General features: G+C 35.3%; 1 protein-coding gene and 1 pseudogene across 3 annotated transcripts in view; one reads left to right on the plus strand and one right to left on the minus strand.

Moving 5' to 3' along the window:
• LOC137829680 (piezo-type mechanosensitive ion channel component) overlaps nt 1–27,594 on the minus strand; it is a 35,436-nt gene that overhangs the window by 1,462 nt on the left and 6,380 nt on the right. The window contains exons 7-18 of one of the 3 annotated variants that reach the window (XM_068636547.2): nt 24,706–24,821; nt 23,186–23,270; nt 18,086–18,301; nt 17,829–18,006; nt 10,339–10,467; nt 9,994–10,167; nt 9,632–9,865; nt 7,918–9,459; nt 4,850–7,341; nt 3,241–3,636; nt 2,357–2,515; nt 106–612 (exon numbers count right to left, since the gene is read on the minus strand). In XM_068636547.2, the coding sequence (XP_068492648.2) occupies nt 106–612; nt 2,357–2,515; nt 3,241–3,636; nt 4,850–7,341; nt 7,918–9,459; nt 9,632–9,865; nt 9,994–10,167; nt 10,339–10,467; nt 17,829–18,006; nt 18,086–18,301; nt 23,186–23,270; nt 24,706–24,821 (6,228 nt within the window). The remainder of the gene's footprint in view (nt 1–105; nt 613–2,356; nt 2,516–3,240; nt 3,637–4,849; nt 7,342–7,917; nt 9,460–9,631; nt 9,866–9,993; nt 10,168–10,338; nt 10,468–17,828; nt 18,007–18,085; nt 18,302–23,185; nt 23,271–24,705; nt 24,822–27,594) is intronic. The other 2 variants (XM_068636549.2, XM_090304637.1) reach the window with 2 other exon arrangements.
• Nucleotides 26,072–26,913, plus strand: LOC150025961 (uncharacterized; annotated as a pseudogene).

Here is a 27,594-nt window from a genome sequence, read left to right on the forward strand (position 1 = left end):
TATAAGTACGCTTCAAAATATTGTAATTTTCAATAAATTCCAACAATTTCAAAAAAATATGTTCCTAGTATATCTCAACAGAATATGAACTCGGAATCAGATTACCTCTTCCAAAGGTCTAACGTCACCTGAACCAGTGAGACGGAAATATCTTGGATAAACATTATCAATCCTAAAGCTGTTTATAGAACCATTAAAAACCCTCTGAACATCAGATTGCGTTGGAAGATATTGAGGATCAACAGCTTTTTCATATTTCACAACTTCTTTCCCTTTTGGCCTGTCCCTTGAAAGTATCCAGGTGAAAAAAATTTCCATGTCGGTATTCCATTCAAGGGACTGAATCAATCTGTTCTGAACAACAAGTGGAACAAGCCACAATGTACTAGCATCAGCTTGACAACATATCAACTGGATATCATTCTTATTATATGCATCCAAATAGCCAAAGGGATCAGAATTGACATTTGAATCTAGTAGATCCCACCGTAGTCTTTCACATAGAGTAGTTTGATACAAATTCAACCTTCCACTTACTGTCTTGATATCAACTTGAAAGGTAGCCTCTTTTATGGGGTTTGCAATGTTTGTCGGGTTACCACTGCTATACATCTGCAAGGAAAAAAATAAGATGTGCTTCAATGATTTGTTTTATGCTATTTGGGGTAATTGAAAAATTGCAATGGTCAAGCACATGAGCATATGTTTAATATTAACAGTTTCATAATTATATCGCACAACACGGGTATTTTCAGAGAAAGTTGTTCAAAACTTATCATTATTATTACTTTAGATTTGAAAAAAAATAATTAAAATTAATAAAAATAACATTACTTTTTACAAAATCATTAGAAATTATAATTATACCTTTACCAAGCTGTTAAATAACATATAATTAAGATAAAAAATATTCTCAATATCTCCATAGTAATTAGGAAAGAAATATCTTTATAATCTTCCAATTCATGTCAGCATATTTTTATTTCCTTTTCAAAGGTTTTGGTTATTACGGTTGGAAATCCCACATTGACTAGAGATAAGGCCAATTTACAATGTATAAGGGGGTCATCCTCACCTTACAACCTGGTTTTGTAAGGATGAATTAGGCTTAAATTGTCTTTGACCTTGACTCCTAAGCGATGTAATGTAAGACTATTTCACGTATCGAAACAAGCCCTCCAGTCGAGGGCTACGAACTACTTTTCCATTCTCACATACGACACCAATGTTCTGACCTCAAGTCCATTGGGATAATATCTTTAGGATCTATTGGAGATCCCACATCGACTAGAGATTAGAAAATTTCATAATATATAAGTGGGTGTAAACCTCACCTTATAAGCCGGTTTTATGAAGTTGAGTTAGGCTTAAAGTCCACTTCCTAATATGGTATCAGAGTCATTTAAAGTCTATCTTAACGAGTGTTTGGTGGGCTTATCAAGCCACCCGCTATCGGCCCGTTATCAGACCACCCATAATATATTGTCTCACGCACGAGCTGTCACTGTCGGCGTGAGGGGTGTGTGTTATCATTGCATCCAAGATATTGTCTGCTTTGAAAGTTGTTGGTCTCATTAAAAATTGAAGAACAAAGGCACACAAAATTTGTGGTAGAAGTCGACGATGGAAGCAAGGGATTCACCAATAGAAGTTTTGAGCCCTAGGTCAAAGAGAGTAGGATTGGAGTGATTCACAGAAAAAGAAAGTGAGAATCGTGGATTTGACTGGTCAGGTTAAAGACTCAGTTGGTCTTATGTTTTTACCCTTTAGAAATTCCTGAAACAACACTGGTTTGAAGGGTGTTTCTGTCCTTGAACTTGAAAAATCACAAAGTGGCAATGAAACCTCTTTGGCTTTGATTTCTGCCACAAATAGCAGCATGATGACCATGGCCCTAAGGTGCTCACTCAACAACAAGGGCATTGTGAGTGGGGGAAGGGAGGGATGACCACTTTGCTCACCACCTCACAATTGTGGCGCAAAAGCACACAATTGACAACTACGTTAATGGCATTAACTACCTTTGTAATATCTTCATTATCATTAATATAAAAAATAAGTCCATTTTACTGTGGAAAAACTGATTCAAGCTCAGCCAGAATTTCTCTCATTTGAGAGAAAAGGGACATTGTATACTATTCTATTATGTAATAAAGTATATTACAACATTGATATGTTCATAGAATCTAGAGCAGTAATTCTTTTTTATACTGATAAATATCTTACTAATTAGGGAAACAAATCATGATAATAAAATATAGTAGCCAATCCAAGAGACAAACAGGAAATTGATTAACTAATCCTAGAAACAATCTAAGATACGATTCTGGATATTTAGGTTTGGTCCATTACTTACCAACATCGGAGCCCATATAACACAGATCAAAACAAAGAAAAGGCATATCCCATTACAGCATTTGGTCATTTTTGTTTGCTTCTCCCCCTGTTTGTGTGTAGCTCTATTCAAGACTGAATCACATTTGACAAGGTACAAACTAGCATTTATGTCCTCCAGCTATCAAAATGGGGGAAAGATGTTGTTAGTTTCTAAACCATGCAAAATTGGAACAAAAAAAAAACATGAAATTAGACTTATAAGCTCTTCCAAATTAGTTTCCGCAAGTGCTTATACAGAGAAAGTTAATCTAAAAAGTTTTGCTAACACCAAACTTCACTCAAACATATGGCTCACTAATACCCTAAAATAAATTAAAATACACAGAATAATGAAAACAAGTCATAATTTTCAATGATAAAGTTTACTATTGTTTTAAAAAAAATATAGGAATAGTGCCATACATCTCAAATTATATGCCTTTTCCAAATAAACAATACAGATTATATACTCAACAAAGTATTGCCATTTTATTATAAAGACATGAAATTTTGATCAACCACCATTTGTAGTTTTTCATTTTGCCCTTCCGTTTGGAATAGGTTGGTATTACAAAACATATATAGTGATAAGATAACTCTTGCCATCTCATGAAATTCTCAAGCTCTGCCATTTTCATATTGAATGATCAGTGACAAATGAACTTCACTTAATATGCACTAAAAATAATACAGTTTTCATTGGTGGAGAACGGTATTCACTATAACCGGGTAGTACTAAAGATAAATTAATATAAATGATAGTTTATCAAGTTGTTGCCAAAAAAAAGTATTTAATGAGGCAAATTTAACTTTTTTGATGAAAGATTGTGATTTTATAAATAAATAATAAATATTTACACGTACCTTTAGCCAGTCATACATGGTCAGGGATGTAGTTGTGCATGACCAGTCAAGAACACATCGTAATTCATAAAGGAATGGCAGTGCTCGATAAAGTCTATACCCTAAATAATTGATTCTTGAAACTTCACTGGTCAAAAATTGCCTATACAGAGTGCTCTGGTGAGGAATGCCATATTGAATTTGTACAGCCTGCAGTCCTAGAGAAACAGCCTTTGCAAGAAATATAGCACGAAGAGCAAACTGAGCTGTACGTTGTTGGGATGGCTCCAATTGCCAAGCATACTCTGTGACTGAATATGTGAAGAGAACGAGGTTGAAAATATAGAAAACCACTTTCCCCGTGGCAAATGAGCAGAGGTATATTATTCGATCAAGCACAATCAAGAAGAAGATAGCCTGAACATAAGCATAAACTCTTATTAGGTGTCTATATGACATGGCAACTCTAGCCCCACGTACAAATCAAGCATGCAATAAATTATCCCGCCATTCTAACATATGTAACAAAGAAACAGTGTTTCTTAAACATGTCAATGATGAATTATAGTCATTCTCTTTCAAAGTGCTATAAATTTTAACCCTTCCATTTGGAAAATCAAAAGAAACATTTTTCAAAATGTTCTAGCAACTTCTTGGCATTATAAAATCATGAACCAACAATCCCAGAAGTTTAAGCTAGTAAGTAAAGAAACATGAATGATTTATATTAGATGTCTAACACGCATAGGATGAACTAAAAATCTCTCATAAGTTAAAATCAATCTATTCACCCCAATGTTTGGGGTAGATGAGAGATTCTGTAAAAGCTGAAGTGCATAATGTTAACTTACGGAAGAAGTTAATTCAGTGTTTATATTAGAGTTATTGATATAAACTGTAAATGATACAAAGTTGACAATCCTCTATTACAGAAGTCCTATATATAGGTCAAAGGATAATCACTAATAGGTGTCAGATATAACTGACTGACAATAACATTTATAACTGTAACCAAAACAAGTAGACTATTTTGGAAAGTGTGACATCACCTGCCTCAATTATTGAGGTGTTGCTTATATATGTATTTGGAAACTTCTTTCAATGTCAACTAAATGAAATCTAACATGGTATCAGGTCTATAACTAATCTTGGTAAATTGCGTATTTTGGTAGACATATGTGGAAAGGAGTATTAGGAAGTTCCACAACACCTGTCTCAATTCTTTGGGTGTTGCTTATATATTTGTTGGGCAACATCACTTATTTCCAATTGGTTTTTGAGATGAAATTTAACAGACTATAAGTAGATCAAATTTGAAAATACAGAGAAAAATAACTATAACACTTACCCTCTATTTAGAGTGAGAAAGATGGTGGAGAAGGATAAAAATGAAATTTGAATTTCTGTTCCTAGAAGTCAACTTTTCTTTCTGTTTTCTCTTAAACCAAACAAAGGAAAACACGGTAACTATATTTTCCTTTCTCCCTATTTTTTGTCTTCCCTATCACAATACCATTGTAGAGAAGTTGATGCAAACAAGACCTTAATTTATTAATATACTAGGGAAAAACTCTTCCTGCCCTGTTTAAATAATGGAAGGATAAATTAAAAGTAAAAAGTACAGACATACCATCAAGATAAAGACATATTCTTTGGGAAACTGGTCTTCAAGCTGATATACATCGAGAAACTCACTTTTATTTTTTAAGACAGACTGATAGAAGATGGCAACAAGAAAGAATACAATCAGATCTGCACAAAATATGTAAGCATACAGATCAATTTGTCTCTTGCCTCCTCCAATTACAGAAAGAATATGGTAAGGGAATCCCACTTCTTCCACCAAACCAGCACGCTGAGCTTTGAGGATTTCCTTGGCCACATCAGCTGCTGGAGTTAAAGACTTATTCCATTCTGTGGAAGAGCTGTCAGTTACAGGTGAAGCATACACAACTTCAAAAACAACCAAGGCAACATTGGGTTTCTCTAGACTTCTTTCAATGCTTTGAACATTAACCCTGCTAGCAAAAGAGCAAAGATTTGGATTCTGTTCCTTGCAGTTTTCAGTATGAACAATTCTGAGCACCTGATTAATTCCAGATTCAATTCTCTGTGGTTGAATCCCATCCTCTGGCCAGAAATTGACATCCAGAGAAACCTGAACAAAGTAAGGAGGAGATTCGGCTCCTTGTGTGAGTGATTTCCAGTACCTAAAAAAGCTTCTGATAACCAGTTTTACCATGTTGATCATCTGATTTAGCAGATCCCATGCTCTATCTTGCCAGTTATAACTAGTGGGATCATCTTTTGCATGAAGATCATTTCTCTTATACTTGAAGTGAGTGGAAGACATCCATTCATCATCTTTAGGTGTAATGGAGCTTTGAATGAGGGTAAATAAATACACAAGAAAGAGAGGTAATGAACTGACAACAAATGAAGAAGTGATTTTGTGTGTTGGAAAACCTAATTCTCGTAACAGGGAAGGATCAATACTCAACCCACAGTGCTGGATGATAATTTGGTACAGATACTGAAGTAAAATATAGAGTTCTGTATAGATTAGCATGATAATCCAGAAGATGTAACTTGGACCTGTATGTACACATAAAGCATACAAAAAGAGAGCCCCTATATACACCATTGATAGCAAACTGAAATTCCATAAGAACACAAGAACAAAGGAACAGTAACATACAACATCATTATTGGAACGCATCTGGTTCCATATATAACGAAAGATCCTTCCCAACTGCAGACTTGCGGCATCAGAACTCTTATCTGATTGCATAGATGAAGAACGATCCATATATATGTGCCGATTTTTCTGACTCTCCATCTCGTCGTAGATCCTATCCTCAATGTTTGTGCGCTCATGTGAATCAGAATCTTCGTGTGAAATATTCAGAAAGCTCACTAGGTTATTGACTGCTTGATTCCCAATGAACTGTACCTGGGAAACACCATCACCTATTAATTGTACAGCAGACTTGAGAGGGTTCTCTTTTGGTTGCCCTTTAACTTTTTCCTTTTTTCCTGAATCACTAGAAGCAGTATCAATATCTATTTCCGTAATTTCACAAATAGGAGAGTCCAATGAATGCTTCATGTACTCCTCCGTCAATGGAGTTTCTACATTTGTACAAGCAGATGGTTCCTGAAGTTCACAGGGATGAACAGAATCCTCTCTTATCGCAGAATCTAGTCTCCCCAGAACTTGGTCTTCTTTATCAGAGATTCCAATGTCATTATTTGATGTGAGAGAAACACTCCTTCTTCTTCTCAGACCTTCACTATTGTGAGAAAATCCATCAATACAATTAGTTGATCCGTTCATGCTATGGAGTTGTATTTGCAAATTAAGCATTTCAGATTTCATCTTCTCCACCTGAAAATTACGTTGTCGTTTATTCTCTTCACTTTCACGATTTTGTTGTAATTGTGCAGTTTTCCATGCAGCCTTTTTCTCTTGCTCACGCACAATAGCCCCAATTTGCTCTGCCTCCAGGTAGCGACATACATAATCAAACTCTTGCGAGGAAAACATATATGACTGAAGTGATACAAGCACAAAAATGATAATCTCTACAATTGCAGATCTGGCTGTTATCCGAAAACCATAATCATATTTATAAAATCCAATCATTTCATAAATTTTATTCACTGTCTCACACTTCCCAGCACTTGGTCCCCCAATGAAAGGAGACTGATAAGCAAGAGAAATGATAATAACAGTGAAATTGTATATGCGCAAGAACTTGAATATTCTGTTCTTCTTCTTCAGTATTTCAAATCTCATGCGAAAGAATACCAGAGCAAAGGCAAGATAACCAAGATGCAAAATGTCGTACTCAAGTGTTCCAGTAATCAATATTAATATCAGCACAAGGTCAAGAAGATGGCAATAACAGTAAAGCCTTAAATAGTCAAGAAAGGTCCACATGCTTTTAGTTTCAAAAGATAGATCTCGCCAAACAAATGTGTTCCTACGCTGAGACATAATCTGACGATATGTTGATGATCCTGAAAAGCTAGGCAAGCGATCTGCACGAAGTTTGAAGCAAGCCAGCATGAATACCACAAAGTAGCTAATCAACATCCTGGGGTCGTCAACAATAAGTCCTACAACAGAAAAGACAGTAAAATGAACAGGTTATTGAAGGTTTCAACGTGCAAAAGAATATATTAAATAAGAGAAATTGTATTTCTATAACATTTCATAGAACAGTTTGTACACAACTTATTAAACCCTAAATCCTAAATAGAAAAAACATTGTATACATTATTTTATGTGTACCACATCTCATTAAATAAAGGGTCTCAATACTTAAGGACTCTGGTTAAGGACATTACGTTAAATATTTCAAATTATTTAAAATCAAATCTAGCATTATCCTAAAATAATACATGCATATTAAATTCAGTGGCGGGAAGCCCTTGGGAATTTTAAGAACTGATGACCCTAATCACTAGTTTCAATCTGTACCCGCAGAGGGAGATGCTTCACATAGGAAGAAAATGACTAGATATCTCAAATATCTAAATACAAGTAAAAAACCAATTAGCCAAATATATAGCCAAAAAAGAAAACTGTCTAATGCCTTCACACACTTAAAATTTTAGAACTAGATATTAACAGAATGATCATGGACTTCTAACATAGAAAGTGCAACTCAGAGAAGGATAAGAGAGCCCTACCAAACCAACACTTTTCACAATAATGGAAATACAGAGTAGATATTTTCCAGCAGTCGTGGCAATGAATCTCATTTGAAGCATGAGAATTCGAAGGTTTCATATCCTTCCAGATTACTACGTATTCCAGGATGAGAATGGAAGCAAACAAAAAGACAAATATAGGCCAGACTTTGCGTATAATTTGCCGATTCAGAAGAATACAAGCAGCAAGCAGTGCAATATACAGCATGGATAATGCATTCAACAAGGCAAAGCTTACCAGGAGTAATGATATCATGTTTATCTCAAGTCCAAATAAATTAAACATATTCTCCATCCAAAATTTCAAATATATTTTTAAGACAGTCTTTTGTGTCTCAAATCGCTCCTTTCTCAAAGCAATAATCCGTTTCTTGTTCCACTTGTGACTCTCCTTGGAACTTCCCCAAATAAACCCAAATGAATATTTTTTACTGTTACTGTCAGAACCTCCTGTTTTAGAGGATGGAGTATCAGGTGCTTGGGAAAGACCAGAGGTAATAATTTGCAGTGACCTGCTTGGCACCCTTTCATTTACTGCAGATGGAGGATGTGAATTATATGATCCTTTACTTTCCTCATTGCACATAGCATCATTAATGAATGCATCTTCTGTGGGAACAAACAAAGGACAAGGTTCTTCCCATTGTCCTTTGCTAAGAACTTCATTTGGCATCCTCTCCAGCCAACGGAAGACATTGTATTGAAGAGTACAAGCCACAATCACTAGAACTTTTCCCCTCAATCCAGATTCTAGACCCCAAAAGCCAGGCTGGAATACATGGAACCCCAAAAAGAGAGATAGATCAGAATACTTCTGCCCTGGAAACATTTTAGCCTGCTTTCCCAATAACTGAAAAAGATATTCAGCCGTCACCAGAAAACCTGTGTAAGCTAAGAATGATTTGGAGGGTATAGTAGACACTTTTGGTAAAATGGAGCAGAAGACGAGGCCAATCAGATACAAGAAACCAAATGCACTTATTGAGCTTAAAGATGCATAAAACAGAGCAATAAACAAGATCTTCTGGCTGTGCCAGATAATAAATCGCCTGATAAACCCAAGTGCCCCTGGTCCTAACTGATCCAAGTGATCCTGCCTGATCTGCGTGTTCTTCCTCCTCTCATAACTATAAAGTTGCATAACAATTAAGACTGCCATAGATTCCCAAACATTGTCAAAAGAAGATGCTTTTGAGTCATATCCCAAACAAAAGTAGAGATCTATTAATTTGGACAACCACATCTTTAGGCTTGAGAAGCTGCTCAAGCTATAAATGAAAATAAACACCAAAATTGCGTACACTTTCAATGGAAGCCAAAGCTGTCTTTCTGTTCTCTCAACAAGTTGTCTTCCAATAATCCAAAGAAGGAGAAGTAATACATAACCAAATGATATGTAATTAGGTCTCACCATGTATACAGTGAGAAGAATAGTGACAAAAGCAATATAAGAACCACATGATCGGTATAAAGATAGGAACTTCTGGCCAATTGTACTCAGGTATGATGCTACTCTTCTTTCTGTAAAAAGAAAATATGATGAGAAAACATGATCATAATAAGTAAGACAGCAGCTGCAAAAGTAATTGCATATCAACCACCATGAAGTAACACAAAATTAATTACGCACTATGACTATGAAATGTAAAATGTAACTCAGAATAGAAGCACTATAAAGATTTTTGAAATGTACCATGAGAGAAATTCTCATCATTGTTTCTCACAGATGAGGAAGAATATACAGACAATAGAACGGATTTGTTAAGACCAGCTTTCAAGATGCCAAATCCAATAGGAGGGCTAGGGGCATGCTGTATGATTGCTGAAAATGAAAATAACATCTCAAAACCGTAGTTATGAATTGCACAGAAGCAAGCAAGTAAAGCTACTTCCAAGAAATCCCAGGCACTATCCTCTTCACGGAGACCTGCAACAATTTCATAGAACATGCTGTGAATCTCCCATTTCCACGTCAATTAATAAGTGGGAAAACATACGGATATAATAGAACTGATAAAATTCAAAGGTATGAACAAACTAAAGTACACTACATACCTAATTGCATTACAACTTCCATGCTTAAAGAGCCCTTTTTCTCCAATGCAGCTGAGATCAAATTAATTCGAAGAACATACAACAGTGAAAAATGAATCTCGCATAGGAGAATCAGAGCCTGTCTTATCTTTCCACTGACATTGTGACTCAAAAGGTACATAAGAAAGAATATCACTGAAGAAAAGACAGAACAGAAGCTAATCAATAAACTAGCATAGGATATGGTCACACAATAAACTGCATTCTACAACTCAATTAATGGCTCACAAGAAACAAGGTACATGACCACGGATCATTTAAATGGATTCCATGCAAAATGAACATAAAAATTTTGAATACACATACTATATACAGCATGGATGAAACCAGGCTTCATAGCAATCAGAAAGATCAATGTCAGCATGATAGCACGAGAGCATTTCCGCAATCCCCATGCTATTGTTGCAACAATCAATACTTTAGTCTCTCCCTCCACTGTAGATAAGAACGATGGGATGACGTGACATGAGAAAAATCAAATGTAGTCAGAAAAAATGTTCTTTGGATAAAAAATAAAATAAACAGAAAAATAATTTATACAAGTCACTCAGTAATATAGTGATGGTCAATAAAATCTCGCCATATAAATCTGAAGTTAATACTGATAGAAACAAGAATGTTAAATTTCATACATAAACAACAACTTATACGGAGGAAAAGCTCCTTTTGCTAAAACAAGTTTTTGGATATGGTTCGTTACTAGGCTTCCATTTGTTGTTCAGCCAACAATTATCATGGTTTATAGCCATACATAAGTGCGTGCATGCCTGTGTGCAAAGAGTTTGAACCAGTTGGGCTTGAACTCAAGAGTATCTGATGCAGAAGTACTTACACACACAAGTGTTTTCAGGGAGCTTTATAGTGTCTTTGAATGGAAATTTTAGAAGGTAATTTATTTTCAAAGAAAATTTGAAATGTTTTATGATAAAATATATTGTTTGGTATGGAATTCTAACAGAAATTGAAATTATAGAAATTAAATTGGATTAATTACATTTTGGAAATTTCAAATTCATTATCAAAAATATGAATTTGAAATTCTTCATACTCTCTCCTCTATAACACCAATGTTTTTTCTCTTCATATTCTTTCCTCCACTAGGCTAGTGCACCGTCAACTCAAAGTTGGTTGGGACATTGTCAACTCAAAGGTGATGTCAACTTCACATTTATTTTTCAACTGATGTTAGTGAGTTTCTTTTAAACTAAAGTTAGTCGTGGCTATTTTTTTGGACACGACCAAGATTATACTTTTGCTAATATATGCTAATGTTATTCTCATCCGACGAGACAAGGTTTTTTTCACAACATCAACAAGGTTTTTATGTTAATGTTAACCGGGGTTATTTTTAGTTGAGATCAATCAGGTTTATTTTTTGACCAACGTCGACTAGAGTTATTCTTTTTAATCTAGATTGAAGTTATTTATTGACCATCGTTAATTAAGGTTTTCTCAACCAACTATAACAAAACTATTTGTTGATCAATGTTAGCTAGGGTTTTTTTATTGATGACAATGAGACTATTTTTTTACCAATGTAAGTTTGGGCTGACATTAATAGCGGTTATTTTTCACTTGACATTTGGGATTATTTGTCCGCCGAAGCAGTCCAAAGTTATTTCCCAGTCAACATTAGCAGGGGTTTTCTCAACCTGTGTTGGTAGGGCTACATTTAGCATATGTACCAAGATTTTTTTCAACATTATTAAAGATCTCATTTGTCATTATTTACTTCATCAGTTCCAACAATCAATTGGCTGAGATGATTATCTTAAGAAGTCTTGTGTTAATGATATTTGTAACAACATTGTCACGTATATTACGTATGCACCGGAGCACCGGCTTCAGCGAAAGTGTTAGAGATATGAGATATGATATGATTTGATAGGGAAATATCATACCAAATCTTTCCAATTATTAAATCTTATAACATCTCCTTGTGTAATATAATCATACCATATCTCTAACAGACATATTTCATGGTTACTTTTTATAATTTTTGTAGGGATTTTTTTTATCGACGTAACGAATGTCACTTTTTGTCCAAAGGTTTTCAGAATTCTTTTCTAATGTCGAATGGGAAAATTAGTGAACAACCTTGACCAGGATTGTTGTGGGCAGTTTGAGCCCAGCAGATTTTTTCATAAGCAACAATCCAAAGTGAGCCAAAAAGAACCTAACTAACAATGTAAAAAAAGAAAAACCTATGATCGATATCAACCATAATAGTTCTGTGAGAATAATCTTTGCTGATGTTAATCAAGAAAAACCCTTATTGATATGAAGAGAAAAAAATCTTCAAGTCTTAACCTCGACTGGAAAACATCACCGGATGATTTTTGAATTATTAAATGTTTATTATTAATATAAATTTTGTATTTGGTGGTAATTAAAATACATGATACCAAACAAGAAAATTAAGAATAAAAAAATAAATATAGGATTAATTTTCCTGGTGTAAAATACACCTTATAAGTTTGTTTATTTATAGATGGAAATAATAACAAAAATTATGGTTAAGCCATTATATTCAACACTCTTGTCAAGCTGGTGCATATATATATCATATGTACCAAACTTGTTATAAATATAATCAATAATAGGTCCCCGCTAATTGATCATTCAAACTAACAAACTCAGTCTTGATGTCTTCAGATATAATATTTTCTCGAATGAAAAGACAATTAATCTCAATATGTTTGGTCCTTTTATGAAAGAGCAACTTTATCACATAAGAGTGACCTTCCAAATTGCAATTTTTTGAGTAGAAGTTTAAGCCAAATAAGCTCACAAGTAACTGAGACCATAACTTTATATTATGCTTCAGCACTAGATCTTACCACAACATTTTGTTTCTTGCTCTTCCAAGAAACACTATCCGAAAGTGGATCTTCTATCAAACGAATATCCTACCCAATCAGAATCTGAATAACATACAACTCTACTATGAGTATTGTGACCATATGACAAGTCATTTCCAGAAGAACCTTTAATGTACTTCAATATATGAATGATTGCATTCCAATGATCAACACATGGAAAATTAAGGAATTGACTCACCACACTAACTACAAATGAAATATAAATATCAGAAGGAGTAACAATAAGATGGTTCAATTTTCCAACTAATATTTTGTACTTCTCAGAATCTAAGAAAGGCTCCCCCAGACTAGATAGGAGTTTGACAGTAGGGTCCATAGGTGTGTCAACGAATTTTGAATTCATTAATTTAGTTTCCTCTAAAATATCCAATTCATACTTCCTTTGAGAAATAAAAATACCATTATTGGATTGTGCTACCTCAATCCCCAAGAAATATTTGAGTTTGTCAAGATCTTTGGTCTGAAAGTGATGACAAATATGTTGTTTTTTTTGAAATATGTCACGGTAATCGCTACCTATAAGAACAATGTCATCAACATATACTACTCAATAGATACACTCAGCACTCAAGTGACGATAAGAAACTAAATGATCTACCTCACTGCGAGTCATACCAAATTGTTGAACAACACTACTAAACTTTCCAAACCAGGCCTTAGCAAACTACTTGAGGCCATATAAAGATTTGTGAAGATGACATACCAATCCAAAAGACTCTCCTGAGCAACAAAATCAGGAGGTTGCTCCGTATAAATTTCTTTTACAAATTCCCATTAAGAAAAGCATTTTAGATATCCAATTCATAAAGAGGTCATCTTTGAAGAGCGGTCACAACTACGAATAAGCGAACGAAAGTCATCTTTGCCACTAGAGAAAACATATCACCATAGTGCAAACCAAATATTTGTGTATAACCTTTAGTCACAAGACGAGCTTTGAGATGATCAATAGTACCATCACGACCAACTTTGGTAGCAATAATCCAACCGCAACCAACAACAATTTTTCCGAAAGGTAAAGGAACCACTTCCCAAGTTCCACTATTCTAAAGAGCACTTATTACATCAAGCATTGTCTAACTCACCTACGGACTTTGGAATGGACATAGAAAAAATAGATGAAAGACATGAATAAAAAGGTTTAGATAGTTGATGTTAGCTTTAAGCACTATAATGAGGAGATGGATTACAAGTAGAATGTATACCTTTATGGAGGGCAATGGAAAGATCAAGTTCAACCATCAAAGCTGGATAGGGAGGAGGAGTTGGCACTAGAAAAGGATCATCTAGTGGAGGATGGGAAGTCTGACGACAATTGTAAACTTGAAAAGGAGGGGAATCCTTAGATACAGTAGACACAACAAAATTATCAAAGTCAATCGGAATGTGTACTTGATCAGATAAAGAGACACCTGGAGAAGATAAAGACTTAAAATAAAAAGAAGACTCTGTAAAGGTGACATTTGCATAAATGAAATAGCAATTAAGAGAGGGTGAGACCTAGCAAATAATTTATCAAGATCAGGACAAAAATTGTTAAAAAAACGTGTAGACCCAAAAACTTTAAGTGGTAAGAGATGAAGAGGTTCACGAGAAAATAAAATAGAATGAGGAATTTTATTCTCTAAAACGTTAGATGACATATGATTAATTAGATAAAATGCACTAAGAACAACATCACCCCAAAAACGTTGAGGAACATCACCATGAATTAAAAGAATGTGAGGAGTTTCAACAAGATTCTTACACTCAGCCACCCCATTTTGTTGAAGCAAATAAGCACATGAGTTTGGTGAAGAATGTCATGAGATTTCATAAAAGTGCTAAAAGAATAAGAAAGACACTCACGATCATTATCACTATGTAAGGTTTGAATCGAAACTCCAAATTAATTTTTAATTTCGTTATAGAAAGATTGATATATAGAAAACAACTCAAAACAAGTTTTCATTAAAAATAGCAGAGTACATCTTGAATAATCATCAATAAAAGTAACAAAATAGTAAAATCCAAAATTAGACTCACATGACTTGGTCCCCAAATGTCAGAGTAAACAAAGGCAAAAGGGAACACATGTTGTGAGACACGACTAGGAAAAAAGTTGCAACTTTGTTTACCTAAATGACACGACTCTCAAGACAAACTAGACATTTTGGACAATTTTGGAACAAGGTGTTGCATCTTGGCAAGACTATGATGACCTAGTTGAGCATGAAGGAGAGATAGAGACCATGCCAACATGTGCAAATGTTTGTAGGTGATAAAGACCATGAGACTCACATTCAATGTCAATCATCTGTCCCGAACTCCGGTCCTGTAAAAAATAGAATTTGTGATAAAAGAAATAGCAAAATTGAGGGAACGAGTTAGATGACTAATGGATAAAAGTTGAAGAGAGACCTAAGAACATAAAGAACATTATCAATATATAAAGAAGGAAGGAGATGAATAGTTCCAACACCATAGGAAGAGACCCTAGATCCATTAGCCATGGCTACAAATGGTAAGTAACCGGAGGTAGACATAGAAGAGAAAAAAGATTTATTACCAGTAATATGATTTGTGACACCTAAGTCTAGAATCCAAGGACCAAGAGAATTGGACTAAGGCCATCAAATGATGTACCTGAATGTGCAACAGAAGCAATGAACCAGAGTTCTCACAATCCTCATACCATTTAAGAAATTCATTGAAAATGGCAGGCTGGCCGAGGGTATCAAATGAAGTAGGATCCACAGTAGAAGGTTGCACAGGAGCATTTTGGGAAACTACATATCTAGGAGGATGACCATGTAAGGCATAAAACCTATTAATTTTGTCACCAAGCTTACCACAATTTTGTGACACGCTTTGCTCAGCATGTGAGGGCCAGTGCAATCATTACGTTGAGAGACTAAAGCAAAAGAGAAATCAACAGGAGTATGTGTATCAATGGTGTGTTTACCTAGTACACACAAAAGGGTAGAAAAGGTGGAAGTAGAATTGGGCACAAAAGGAGATCCCAAAATCTGATCATGAACATGAAAATAATCATCAAAAAGTCCATGTAAGCCCAATAACATGAAGAACTTGGACCTTTGCTCTAGTTCTTGAGAAAGAGTGTAGGCAAGAGACAATAACTCGGTAAAATCGTGAAGTTTACCCATATATTCAGCCATTGTACCATCAAGACATCTAGGAGTAACAACTGTGAGGAGATTTTGACACACCATAAAGACGTTGAGTATCATTGGTGTATATTAACTTTGTTTGTTCCCAAACTTGTGAACACGTCTCATAAGCACGAAAAATTTGTTTGAAATGAGTGAATGGTAGATTTGATAATAATTCATAATTGAACATCAATTTTCAACCAACGGAAAATCTCATGTTTAGCAACATTGGGAACACACTAGGTAAGATGATCAACATAATATTGACTCTTAAGCCATAATTAGTTTCATCCAATTTGTCAATGGAGAGATGAGCGTGACATAACTAATATAAATAGACAGATCACACTTCGGAAGAAGAAATAAATGAAGAGAGAGAAAATAAAAGAAATCCTAAAAAGAGCAAACGAACTCCAATTAGGATGATGAGGGCAAATACAGAAGGAGGACAGCACGACAATTGTGACGATGGTAATCATCGTAGGACTGAGTGTTAGACGCGTCGCCACGCATGGTGAAAAGCGACAACGATGATGACGCAGCAAGGAGAGGCGCATCAGAGCTCTAATTGTCGCAATCTTTGCGGCGTCGTGATTGCCTCTCAGGCGAACGATGGTGGTGCCAACCCAATCCTCGACGACGACAAAGCAGCAATGATGGTGGTCGGGAAAACATTGGTGAATAGTGGGTTCACTGAAAAAAATTGAACCTTAATCCTATATGCTCTAGATACCATATTAAGAATAAAAAGAATAAATATAGGAACAATTTTCCTTGTGTAAAATACATGCATATGGTTGGTTATTTACAAATGGAAATAGTAACATAACAAAATAATATAAACTATGGGCTAAGCCCATTTACATTAAAAAAAAATCAGTAAATTTGAATTGTTTCATCCAAACAAAACATTTAAAAAATGAAAGAAAATTTAATTCAATGTATTTGCATTTCTTGGGAATTTTGAAATTCCCTATCTAGACATATCGTAATTTTTAGGTTTACTTGTTTTACAATGAAATTTATCCCTTGAACAAATTGCATTTGTCTCCTAAAAAATTAAGACAGAACCACCAGGCAATTAAAAGATGCAAAGACAAGATAACAAATACATTAAACTCCCCGAAACAAAGTATTTCAAGCCAAAATGTATATTGCTTCTTAAGGTAATATACAGAAAAGTTGTACAAAATCTTGATAACAAGCTCATTCTTAGAGCAATATGTATCCAACCTATTGAGACTAAGTATTGGTAAAAAAATGTTTGAGAACCCAAATAGACTATAGATTAGGCCAAAGTAAAGCATGTAATAGCTTAAGCAATCCTCACCTTATGAGTTAACTTTTAGAGTTGAGTTAGGTATCATAGTCTATCATAGATCTGATATTGACCACCCAATGAGCTAGCTTTTGGGATTCATTTAGACTTAACCCAAATTCAATAGTATGAAATAAAAACAATAATAGACTTGAGAACTGATGGGAACTTGGGTGAATTGAACACAGCGCATAATGTTTATAATGCATTATGGATTTAAAAAGAATAATAATTTTTTATATTTATTATTGCCAAAAATTTGCATCCCAAATGATTATCAGAAATGAACATGAATACATACATACACACACACATGTTCCACTGTATATGGGCATATAGTCACCAGTAAAAAAGGGTACGACTGTACGTGATTGAACATAACTCTAAATTAAAGAGGTTTAATAAATTTTTGTGAACAGGTATGACAAGATTGTAATTGATTACCTTTTACTGAAGAATGGTCATTTGACGATTGCCCACCCTCACCAGACAAGTAGAGGAAAACTGAATTGTTCACAAGATTACCTAATGCAACCAAAATTCCAAGACAAAATTGTGCAAGCAAAAAAAATCCAGGTATTGGATAGTGCCACAGTCCTACCATCTCCCAAATCTTCATGTCCTGTAAATATGTAAGGAAACATTTACAAAAGTTTGAATGTATGTTCTTCACTTGTAAAATTGTCACCCTAAAAGATTACCCGTCCAAGTTTCCAATTCAGAAATGTGAATGCCACATTAAATATATAAGTGCTAACAGCCCACAAAAGAATGAAGACAAGAAGCAGTCCATTCAGTCTGTGCAAACGAAATAAGGAAGGAAAGGCATAAACAATGTATCCGACATAAGCAAGTAGCCCAAATGCACATAAGCTTGCAAAATGGAAGCTCCAAAAGGAAAGGGCAAACAAGGAGACCTGCAAAATAAAATTAATCTAGGAATTTAATAAACAAATCATTTGGTATTAACTAAAATAAATGCATATGAAACTAGAAATAAGTAGCTGCAAATGCATCAATAGAGATCACGAGTCCTATACCCATTGGACATCTACAATGGGTACTATAGTACCCATATCCATTTACCCAATGAATATGGGGGACATATCTAATGAATGTACGAGAAAAAAGGAGTTAATGTTGGTCATCCAATACATAAATGATCACAGTCGTTTCAATTAGTTATAATCTTAACCATCCATTTGAATTATATGGTCGATATTTGTTCATCTTGTGCTTTCACCAGTGTGTCTCTCTATAGATAGATATACACACATAGAGAAGTAGTACCAAATGACTTTGTTATAAGTTACATAAACTATAACACTAAGCAAAAACCTCTTATTGGATAATTTTATCTAAAAATATGTACTTAGAGTGAAAGTTTCTAATCATATTATATATATATATATATATAGAGAGAGAGAGAGAGAGAGACACAAAATAAAGAGGATGAAACGACACTAATATATGTTACACCAACTATTACAGTAAACAATAACTTCTTATTTGATAATTTTATCTCAAAATATATACTTCGATTGGAAGTTCTAATCACAAATTGTTCAATATTCCACTGTACTTCAAAATTAAAGTTATATAAAATTTCATAATATAGGTTTAGTTGCACATTTTACCACTCAATTGTCCATTATCGTTATTTTACCATCAATTGCCGTTAGAAATCGGTAACACGACAACTTTATAGATGTGAAACTTTGATGTTAATGTGGCAATGGTGTACCGATATGCAATTAAGGGTAAAAAAGAAGGGCAAAGCTTTGAAATTGAGGTAGTAAAATGTGCAAAAATTTGAAATGAGTGATAAAATGTGCAACATTTTAAGAAGTAGGATAGCATCACTTGTTTTATTATTCAAGAACCCAAAAGCTACCAAGTCATTTACCTTATGTATTTGGACCATTTTATGAATTACGAGTCTATTTTTAATTATGATATCTATAATAGTAACTCGAATAGCAACTCTTCCGAGTCGAGTTACGATCCTCAGGTTACGACTTTTCAGACCCTTTCCGATCCGCCTCTGAGTTACGAGTTTGACAACATTGGGTGTCTTCTTAATGAAAAGGTGTATCTGTAACAACCTTCGGGGTTTGAAAAGACTACCAATTCTCTTCTTTGCATGTTACACAAATCTCAATATGATTTAAAACAGACCCCTAGAACATGGTTTGAAACCTCAAGTCTACTTTTATCCCCAGCCAGCAAATGTGACCCATCTCTCGTTGTTTACATTGATACAATTAACACCATTTATTTTCTTGTGTATATGTTAGGCAGGAAAATAAGGACAGCACTTGGAGGGTGTATCATGGAAGGAAATTTAAAAATAAGGGTTAAGCGGGTTAGTTAGCTGTTAGGAAGGGGTCTTTAAATAAGGACCAACCTGCTGTGGGGAGAGGTTAGCTGAATTGTTGTGTAAAGTTGACAGGAATAACCCTGTGTGAAAGGAGCTATTCTCCTTTGTAATTCCTTTGGGAGTGTTGATCTGTATTGTAATAAAACAATTATCTTTCTTCTTGTTGTGTTTGGGAGAGATTCTGGGTTTCCTGTTTGGGAACCTAACAGTTTGGTCTGACCTGCCGGATCTGAAAAGCATTGAGGGAAGAAGAAAAGATGGAACAAAGGATGGCAGCAGTAGAGAAACTTACCAGCGAACAAGAGAAATGGAATTCTGAAATAAGAGCGAAAATTCTGGGGTTGAAAGAAGGCATGTTGGAGTTGAAAGAAATCAAAGAAATGTTGCGGGATCTCAAGAAAGGAGACAGAAGGTCGAAAGGGGGAGAGAGTTTGGTGAATGGTGAGGAAAGAAGGGAGGAACCATCAAGACAGGAAAACCAGTGGGAAAAAGAGAATGAAGGAGAGATGAAGTTGTGGACTAGGAGAGTGGAATTACAGGTTTTTGAGGGCATGGACCCAATGGGTTGGCTGGCCAGAGCTGAAAAATTCTTTGAGGTGCAGAATTTGACAGCCGAGGAAAGATTAAAACTGGCCTTCATCAGTATGGAGGGAAGCACGAGTCCTTGGTTCAGTTTTTGGAGAAAGAACTCCAAGAATCCTTCTTGGGAAGAGTTTTCTATGGCGCTGAATAGGACGTTTGGGGGAAAGGAGAGAAGTTCTGTTTTTGAGAAGCTGGCAAAGATCAAACAAAATGGAAGAATTGATGAATACATTCAAGACTTTGAGTTGTCACAAGCACAGCAGACAGGGGAGGAACAACTGTTGGGGTATTTTTTGTTGGGTTACAGTCCAAGATTCGTAACCAAATCAAACCGCATGACCCCAAAGAATTGATGAGAGCCATGGAGATTGCGCTAGATGTTGAGGAGTCATTCAAAGAAGAAAAAACTGGCAGCATTGGGCAGAGGAATAATGCTTCTTTTGGGCGTTAACAAGGAGGTATCGGGATAACAGGCCACACAGATTTGCATAAGGAGAATAGTGAGCCAGTCTCGACTAGTTTGGCTAGCACAGCAAGGAAGGAGTCTTCTTCAAATAGAGAGTTTCGGCCAGGAGAAGGATCCAGAAACAGGGGGTCTAGGACCCTTCCCTATCCCGAATATGTGAGAAGGGAAGAGGGAAAACGTTTCCATTGTGGAGGGGCGTACGGTCCTGGGCTTCGCTGCCCTGAAAAGAATTTGAGGGTAATCATCTGCGCAGAAGATGAGGGAGGCCCTACAGAGGTGGATCATTGTGTGTGGGGACAGATTGAGGAAAATTTGGAGAGAGAAGAGGAAAGGGAGTGCCTACATATGGATTTATCCATTTTTTCTGTTGGGGGTTTAACACAACCCAACACCATGAAGTTACAAGGAAAGTGAAGGGAAGTATAGCGCTTGTGTTGATTGATAGTGGGGCTAGCCACAATTTCATATCTGTCAAGTTGGTTAGCCAATTGGGATTACCGGTTGAGTCCACACCATCGTATAATGTGAGGTTAGGTGATGGCCATAAGAAAAGGGCAGTGGGTTCTATCAAGGGGTGAAGGTGAAGTTGGGAAATTATAGGTTTGAGGAGACATTTTTTCTTTCTGAGTTAGGAGGGGTGGATGTGATCTTGGGAGTAGCATGGTTGGCAACGTTGGGTGATGTGAAAGTCAATTGGAAAACGTTGACTATGAATTTCTGCATTAACGGCCAGCAGGTGCAAATTAGAGAAGATCCCAAGTTATCTAGGACTTTGGTGACTCCTAAAGCTTTAAAAAAAGAGACGGAGATCGAAGCGGTGTCCCTCATATGGGGACTAGAGAGCGTTGACCAGCCCAATGCATATCAGACCGAGAGTGACAAGAAGATGGTGGGGCTAACGTGGAAGCAAACAGCAGAATTAAAAGATGTTTTGAAGGAATGTGCAGGGGTTTTTGAAGAAACCAAGCAATTGCCACCCAACAGGGAGATTGATCATAAAATCCCAATTAAAGTTAGGATATCCTATTAATGTGAAGCCATGTAGGTACCCACATCTGCTAAAAACGGAGATAGGGAAACAGGTTGACAAAATGCTGAAGGCAGGGATAATCAAACCCAGCAACAGCCCGTATTCAAGTCCTGTAATCCTAGTAAAAAAGAAAGATGGCAGTTTGAGGTTTTGTGTGGATTATAGGGCCTTGAACAACGAGTGTTGTAACGATTTATATCACATGGGTAGAGAATTGTATTGTATTCTAAGATACGAATAGTGTACTGTATGATACAAAACGTGTACCATAAAATAACTACTAACTTGGTTCTTACTATATTTTGTGACAACATGACTACAATTGCTCTCTCTGATAATTCCATTCTTTAGGCTCTAACCAAGCATATGGAGCTGGATATATTCTTCCTTCGAGAGTCATTAACAACACTCTAAAAGTTCTGCATATACCACCTCATCAACAATATGTCAATGTCCTCACCAAATCTCTTTCTCCTACACGGTTCCAGTTTTTCAGAGACAAACAGAAAGTGACTTCTTCAGCTTGAGGGGGTATGTCAGAATAGATAGCCGTTAAAGTTGTGTGTCAACATTCTTTATAGGTTTGCTATTTGTATTTCTTATACAGTAAGTCATATTTTTATTGGTTGTAACTGTCAGTAGTTGATGTTAGTTGATTAGTGTCCAGATAAATTGAATCTAGACAATCTTATTTTCTATAAATAACTTTGTACTCTTCTATGGTTCAGTAAATAAAGCATTAAGATTCAATCTGCTTTTCTCTCTCAGATTATCTTTTCTTTAGAACTTTAACATATGGACAGGATAGATGATGGATAAATGGATTGCTTTACCACCCTTAATAAATATATGCAAAAAAATACATATCGTCATTTGGCATCTTATTGTGTTGTGTTTAACTTTAGAAGAATGATTTTGTATGTAATATTGTGTCTTGTTTGGTGTATTTTTAATGAGTGCTCTTTATTTTAAAATGACACTTATGTTTTATTAGTTCATGAATAAGGGATTAAGGGAACTCATATTTCAATTAACTAAAATTCAAGTAATTAGGAAGGTGTGGTGATCTAGGCACCTAGAGGGTACAAGACTGGGGATTAACATTCTTACCCATTTCAGTATGCCTAGATCCCACCAATTGTCATCCCCAATCCTAAACAAGATAATTTACCTAACATAAAGTGTGCACACACGGATATATGAATGCAATTTTCTCTTAAAAATAGGCTATAAAAGTACATCAATGGAGGAAAAGAAAGACTGTAATAAAGAGAGTCACAACTCTAAGATCATTCATCATCGATAGTAGAAAGCAGATTATAACATGTTTTAAGAATATATACCGGGAAACCATACGTGAAAAAGTTGATACTGAAAGTTCGAAAAACAGCTCCTCTGAGTAAAACATTTGTATGTCTCACACCAGATCTGCACATTTAATAAAGGTACTCAGCAAGTTTAAAGCCAAAATCCACATTCCCAAAGAAAAATCTGGAAACAAAAAGTGAGATGTAAATGTAAAACAATAATATTATTCAATTAAAATAAGCAAAATTGACACATTAGTCACCAGTGACCATATTTCTCTCAACTTCATTTTTCAAAAGGTTAGACGTAGATAAAATGTCCATGTAGAATCAAAAAGATCAAATAGTAAACCAAACATTGCCCAATTGAATATGTAAAACAAACAAGAGTCATGTCATAGACTAGAGTATGACTTAATTATACTAGGCCTAAGCCTTATCCTACTATTGGTTACATGGATCACACAATGATATTAGACTCAATTAAAGGCCAAATCATTAGAGATAACATTCACCTGTAGACTTTAAAAATAGACATAGAATGTAAAGAAGAAACAAAGGAATAGTAAAAATAAGATGAACAATCATAATTAAAAGTAAAAACATATAAAGAATTATGGTTACGAGATGACCAAATCCCTTTCAAGATGGCAAATGGGAAAGTTAGACGTTGATGGAGAGTCATTTGGAACAAAATATGACGTTGAAGGTTGGTTAGTAGATGGTAAATAGGTGATCTCAACTAAGCAAACATCAACACAGACAAGATGTCGTTGAAGACCAAAGTAATGATAACCTTTTGAAAGACGACATATCCAGGGAAGAGGCAATTGAAATACTAGGCAGAAATTGTCTTCAGTTGGAATGAGATCATGGGAAAAATAGGTAGAACCAAAGCCATGAAGAGAAATAGTGTACAGAGCCTACTAAAGGTACAGGATGAAGTAAGGAACTTGGTTTCAATAACAAATGAAGGCATGCACTTGATTAAATAGCATTGTAAGAAATGCATCATCCCAAAAGTGAAGAGGGACATTATAGTAAAAATATGAGTTGTTTCAACCAGGTGAAAAAAAAAATTGTTTAAACAACATTTTACTGTGGTGTGAGGGATGTTACAAGAAAAACTCTTTCCTTTTTACTCATTCTAGTGTTGAGTGTGACACTTGAAGCTTTTAGGTTGCATTACGCACCTCAAGGCCTACCATACTAAGCTTTATGAAAATATTTCCATTGTTTGTTTTCATTAAAGCATAGTTCTTTTCATACACAATAAAAGGTAAGGCTGGGTTTGGATTGATGAAAATAGATGGAATGGCCTTAGTGGTACACTTTGCAGTGTATTAAGTGTAGGATGGAATGAAAAGAAACCTTAGAAAATCTATACCATTTCATTTCATATAACATTTATCTCTACCATTCTATTCACTTCGCAAAAAAATGGAATGGAAATTTTCCTTCATGTAGTATACACTCATCATTTACAGGTGCTAGAACATATCTTTGAAAAGAAATAACGTAAAGCAAATTACAAAAGTATATTTCTTTTATATTACCTTGACTCACGAATGAAAAATGAATGCTTAGAGGGAAGCAGTTGCTCAGTCAGTGTACAGTCTGTTCTGGAAATAATAAAACCCATCTCCTCCAAATCAGATTTAATAAAAGACAGCTGCACCACAAGAACGAATGTTAGTCAAAGAAAGAGTAAAGTGAATCAGTGAATCAGTGAACTAAAATAATAAGGGAAAAGGAACTGTACTGTCATATATATATATATATATATATATATATATATATATATTGTATAAAATAAATATGCTAAATTGTAATTATGGTCCCCCTTTAATTTTTCATCTGTGATTTTAGTTCCCTTGTTTTTTTTTTCTACAATTTTAGTCCCCATATTTCAAACAATCCCCATTCTGATCCAATCTTCAATTTTACATACATTTTATTTCTTTTATTTTTTACAATTTCATTGATTAAATTATTTCCAATGGCATTTTAAACGAAGATTGTTCAAAAGTATACTCTTCAGTTTGGAACTTGAAATATTGGTACTTTGATTGATAATTCTATGGACGACAACAAGGAGGAGCTAGACGAATAAACAACAACCATGCAGGGATGAAAGTGAAAAGGAATAGATTCAAAGAATGTGACATCTAAAGAGATCAAATAGTGGTGAAGATGGGGGAGAAAAACATTTGTAATGTTTTTGGGCCTAAAGCAGTTGAGGAAGATACATTTGTGAGATCAGGGTGAAAATATTATCAGAATCGGGAGTGAGATTATGAACAAAACAAGTACAAAGACTCAAGGAGTAGAGGGGTGGTGAGTGAAGGGTATTAGAATAGGTATTAAATATAGTTAGAAAGTAGTTGTATTGGAAAATTGCTATATGTTGTACCTATGAGATGCGTCTATCTTTGTACCTAGGACTCTAGTTTTGATCTTTGTGTTTCTCCCTCTACTCATTGTATCATAATTCAATCGATATAAATATGAGAACATATGAGATGAGTGTTTAAGCTCTCTCAAATATAGCAGTCTCTTTTATTTATCTCAACTTGGTATCAGAGCGGGTTGATCCCGCTTTGCTGATCTCAGTCTTCGGCGAAATATCCAATGTTCGTTGTCGTCCACCATTGTCGCAGTTTTCTCTAGTAACTACCTGATCTGGAGCGTCTCTCCTAGAGACGGCCAACCCGGTCGGTCCTGAAAGCTAAAACAACTCCACTCACCACCACGTCCACGTGTTGTCGTCATCACACTGAAGCACCATCACACTCCTCCATAGGGCTCATCGAACCTCCTCATCTTCGTTATGATTGTTGGTTCTTCATTTTTGGCGTGGTTGAAGGTCAAACCTATGGTTCTCCTTTTGTCTCTTATTAGTAATCTCCTCTGTCAATAAAAATGGCTTTTGGACTTGTTGTCTCTAACTCTAGAACTCCTACCATTACCTCTAAAAAACTGAATGGAAAAAACTATCTCTCTTGGTCGGCATCAATTTAACTTTGGTTCCATGGCCAAGGTTTTCACGATCACCTTGAACAAAACAAGAGTAATGTGCCATCTGATCAAGCTGAACCATAGAAGAGAATTGATTTTCAGTTTTGTGCATTACTATGGCAATATGTGGAACCCTCTTAGAACATTTAAAATGTGCAACTCTTTTTGGAAAAAGGCTCAGAATATATTTGCAAATGATATTTAGCACCTTTACGACTCTACCAATAAGCTTGCTTCTCTTAAGCAAACAGACCATGACATGTTGTCTTTTATGAGTGAAGCCCAATCTGTTGTTAGAGAATTAAAGATGCTTTTAGAGGTTGAGTCATTAGACGAGATCAAGAAGAAGATGGACAAATTCTATATGGTGATGATCCTTCGTGCCATATATCCAGACTTTGAACATGTTAGAGATGAACTTTTAACAAGACACGAAATCCCATTCATGGATGCTTGACAACACAGCTCCTTCAAGCTCCAACTCTTCAAAGCAGGAATGTTCAACAACCTATGGAATCTTCTGTCATGGTTTCCACACCTGGAAGAGGAGGACGAAATGCTAGAGGAGGACGTGGTGGTAGGGGACAATGGATCACTAGAATCATGACTGATTGAGAGATCATGCCTTTGCTCATGAAATCGACAAATCACGATCCATTTGTGTAGCATAGGGTTCAAATTACCCAACTCATGTAATTAGGCTTTTTAGGCTAGGTTTATGATACCAAAACTCGCAAATAAAAGGATGGCCCCTTTTCCCCAAGGTAACCAAATCGATGACACTACTATCACCATTGTCATCGTCAACAATTGCAACACTCATGTTCTTGTCATTGACGCTTGCTTCATCTTCAACATCCCTGACGCTACTTTCATTGTCGTAAATTATTGTCTCCATCTCCAACCCTCTTCTATCCTATAATTTTTTTTTCTTGATACCATTTTAGACTTGGAGAGTATTCTATTCTATTTAGAATTTGAAGAAAAAAACGGCATCAGATGAAGAAAAAAAATAGCAAAAATGACAAATAGATGGACCAATAGAAGGAGGAGGACTATACTTAAACGTTTTGGTAAATAGTCATAAGGGAATTGCCTTTTTGATGTCTCTTGATGTCTTTGTCATATGTAAGACAATTGAAAAAAAATTCAAGGTGTTGGATGATGTTGCAACTGATAATGTTGCAAATGACAAGGTAGTTGGAAACTTCTTGATGTGAAAGAGAAAGAAGTTACATTGGACACCTTGTGCAACTCATTGCAATGATTATTGTTGAAAGATTTTGAAAAAAAAAACACTTCATCAAGAAACAATAGCAAGTGCTAAAAATATCACAACCAACATCTATTTGAGGACTAGTCACAAATTTACTAAAGGAATGGATTTGATAAGACCAAACAATACTCATTTTGTTACTTCTTATTTG

Source organism: Phaseolus vulgaris, chromosome 7 (assembly GCF_051622355.1).
Source record: "Phaseolus vulgaris cultivar YP4 chromosome 7, ASM5162235v1, whole genome shotgun sequence".
Classification (NCBI taxonomy): Eukaryota; Viridiplantae; Streptophyta; class Magnoliopsida; order Fabales; family Fabaceae; genus Phaseolus; species Phaseolus vulgaris.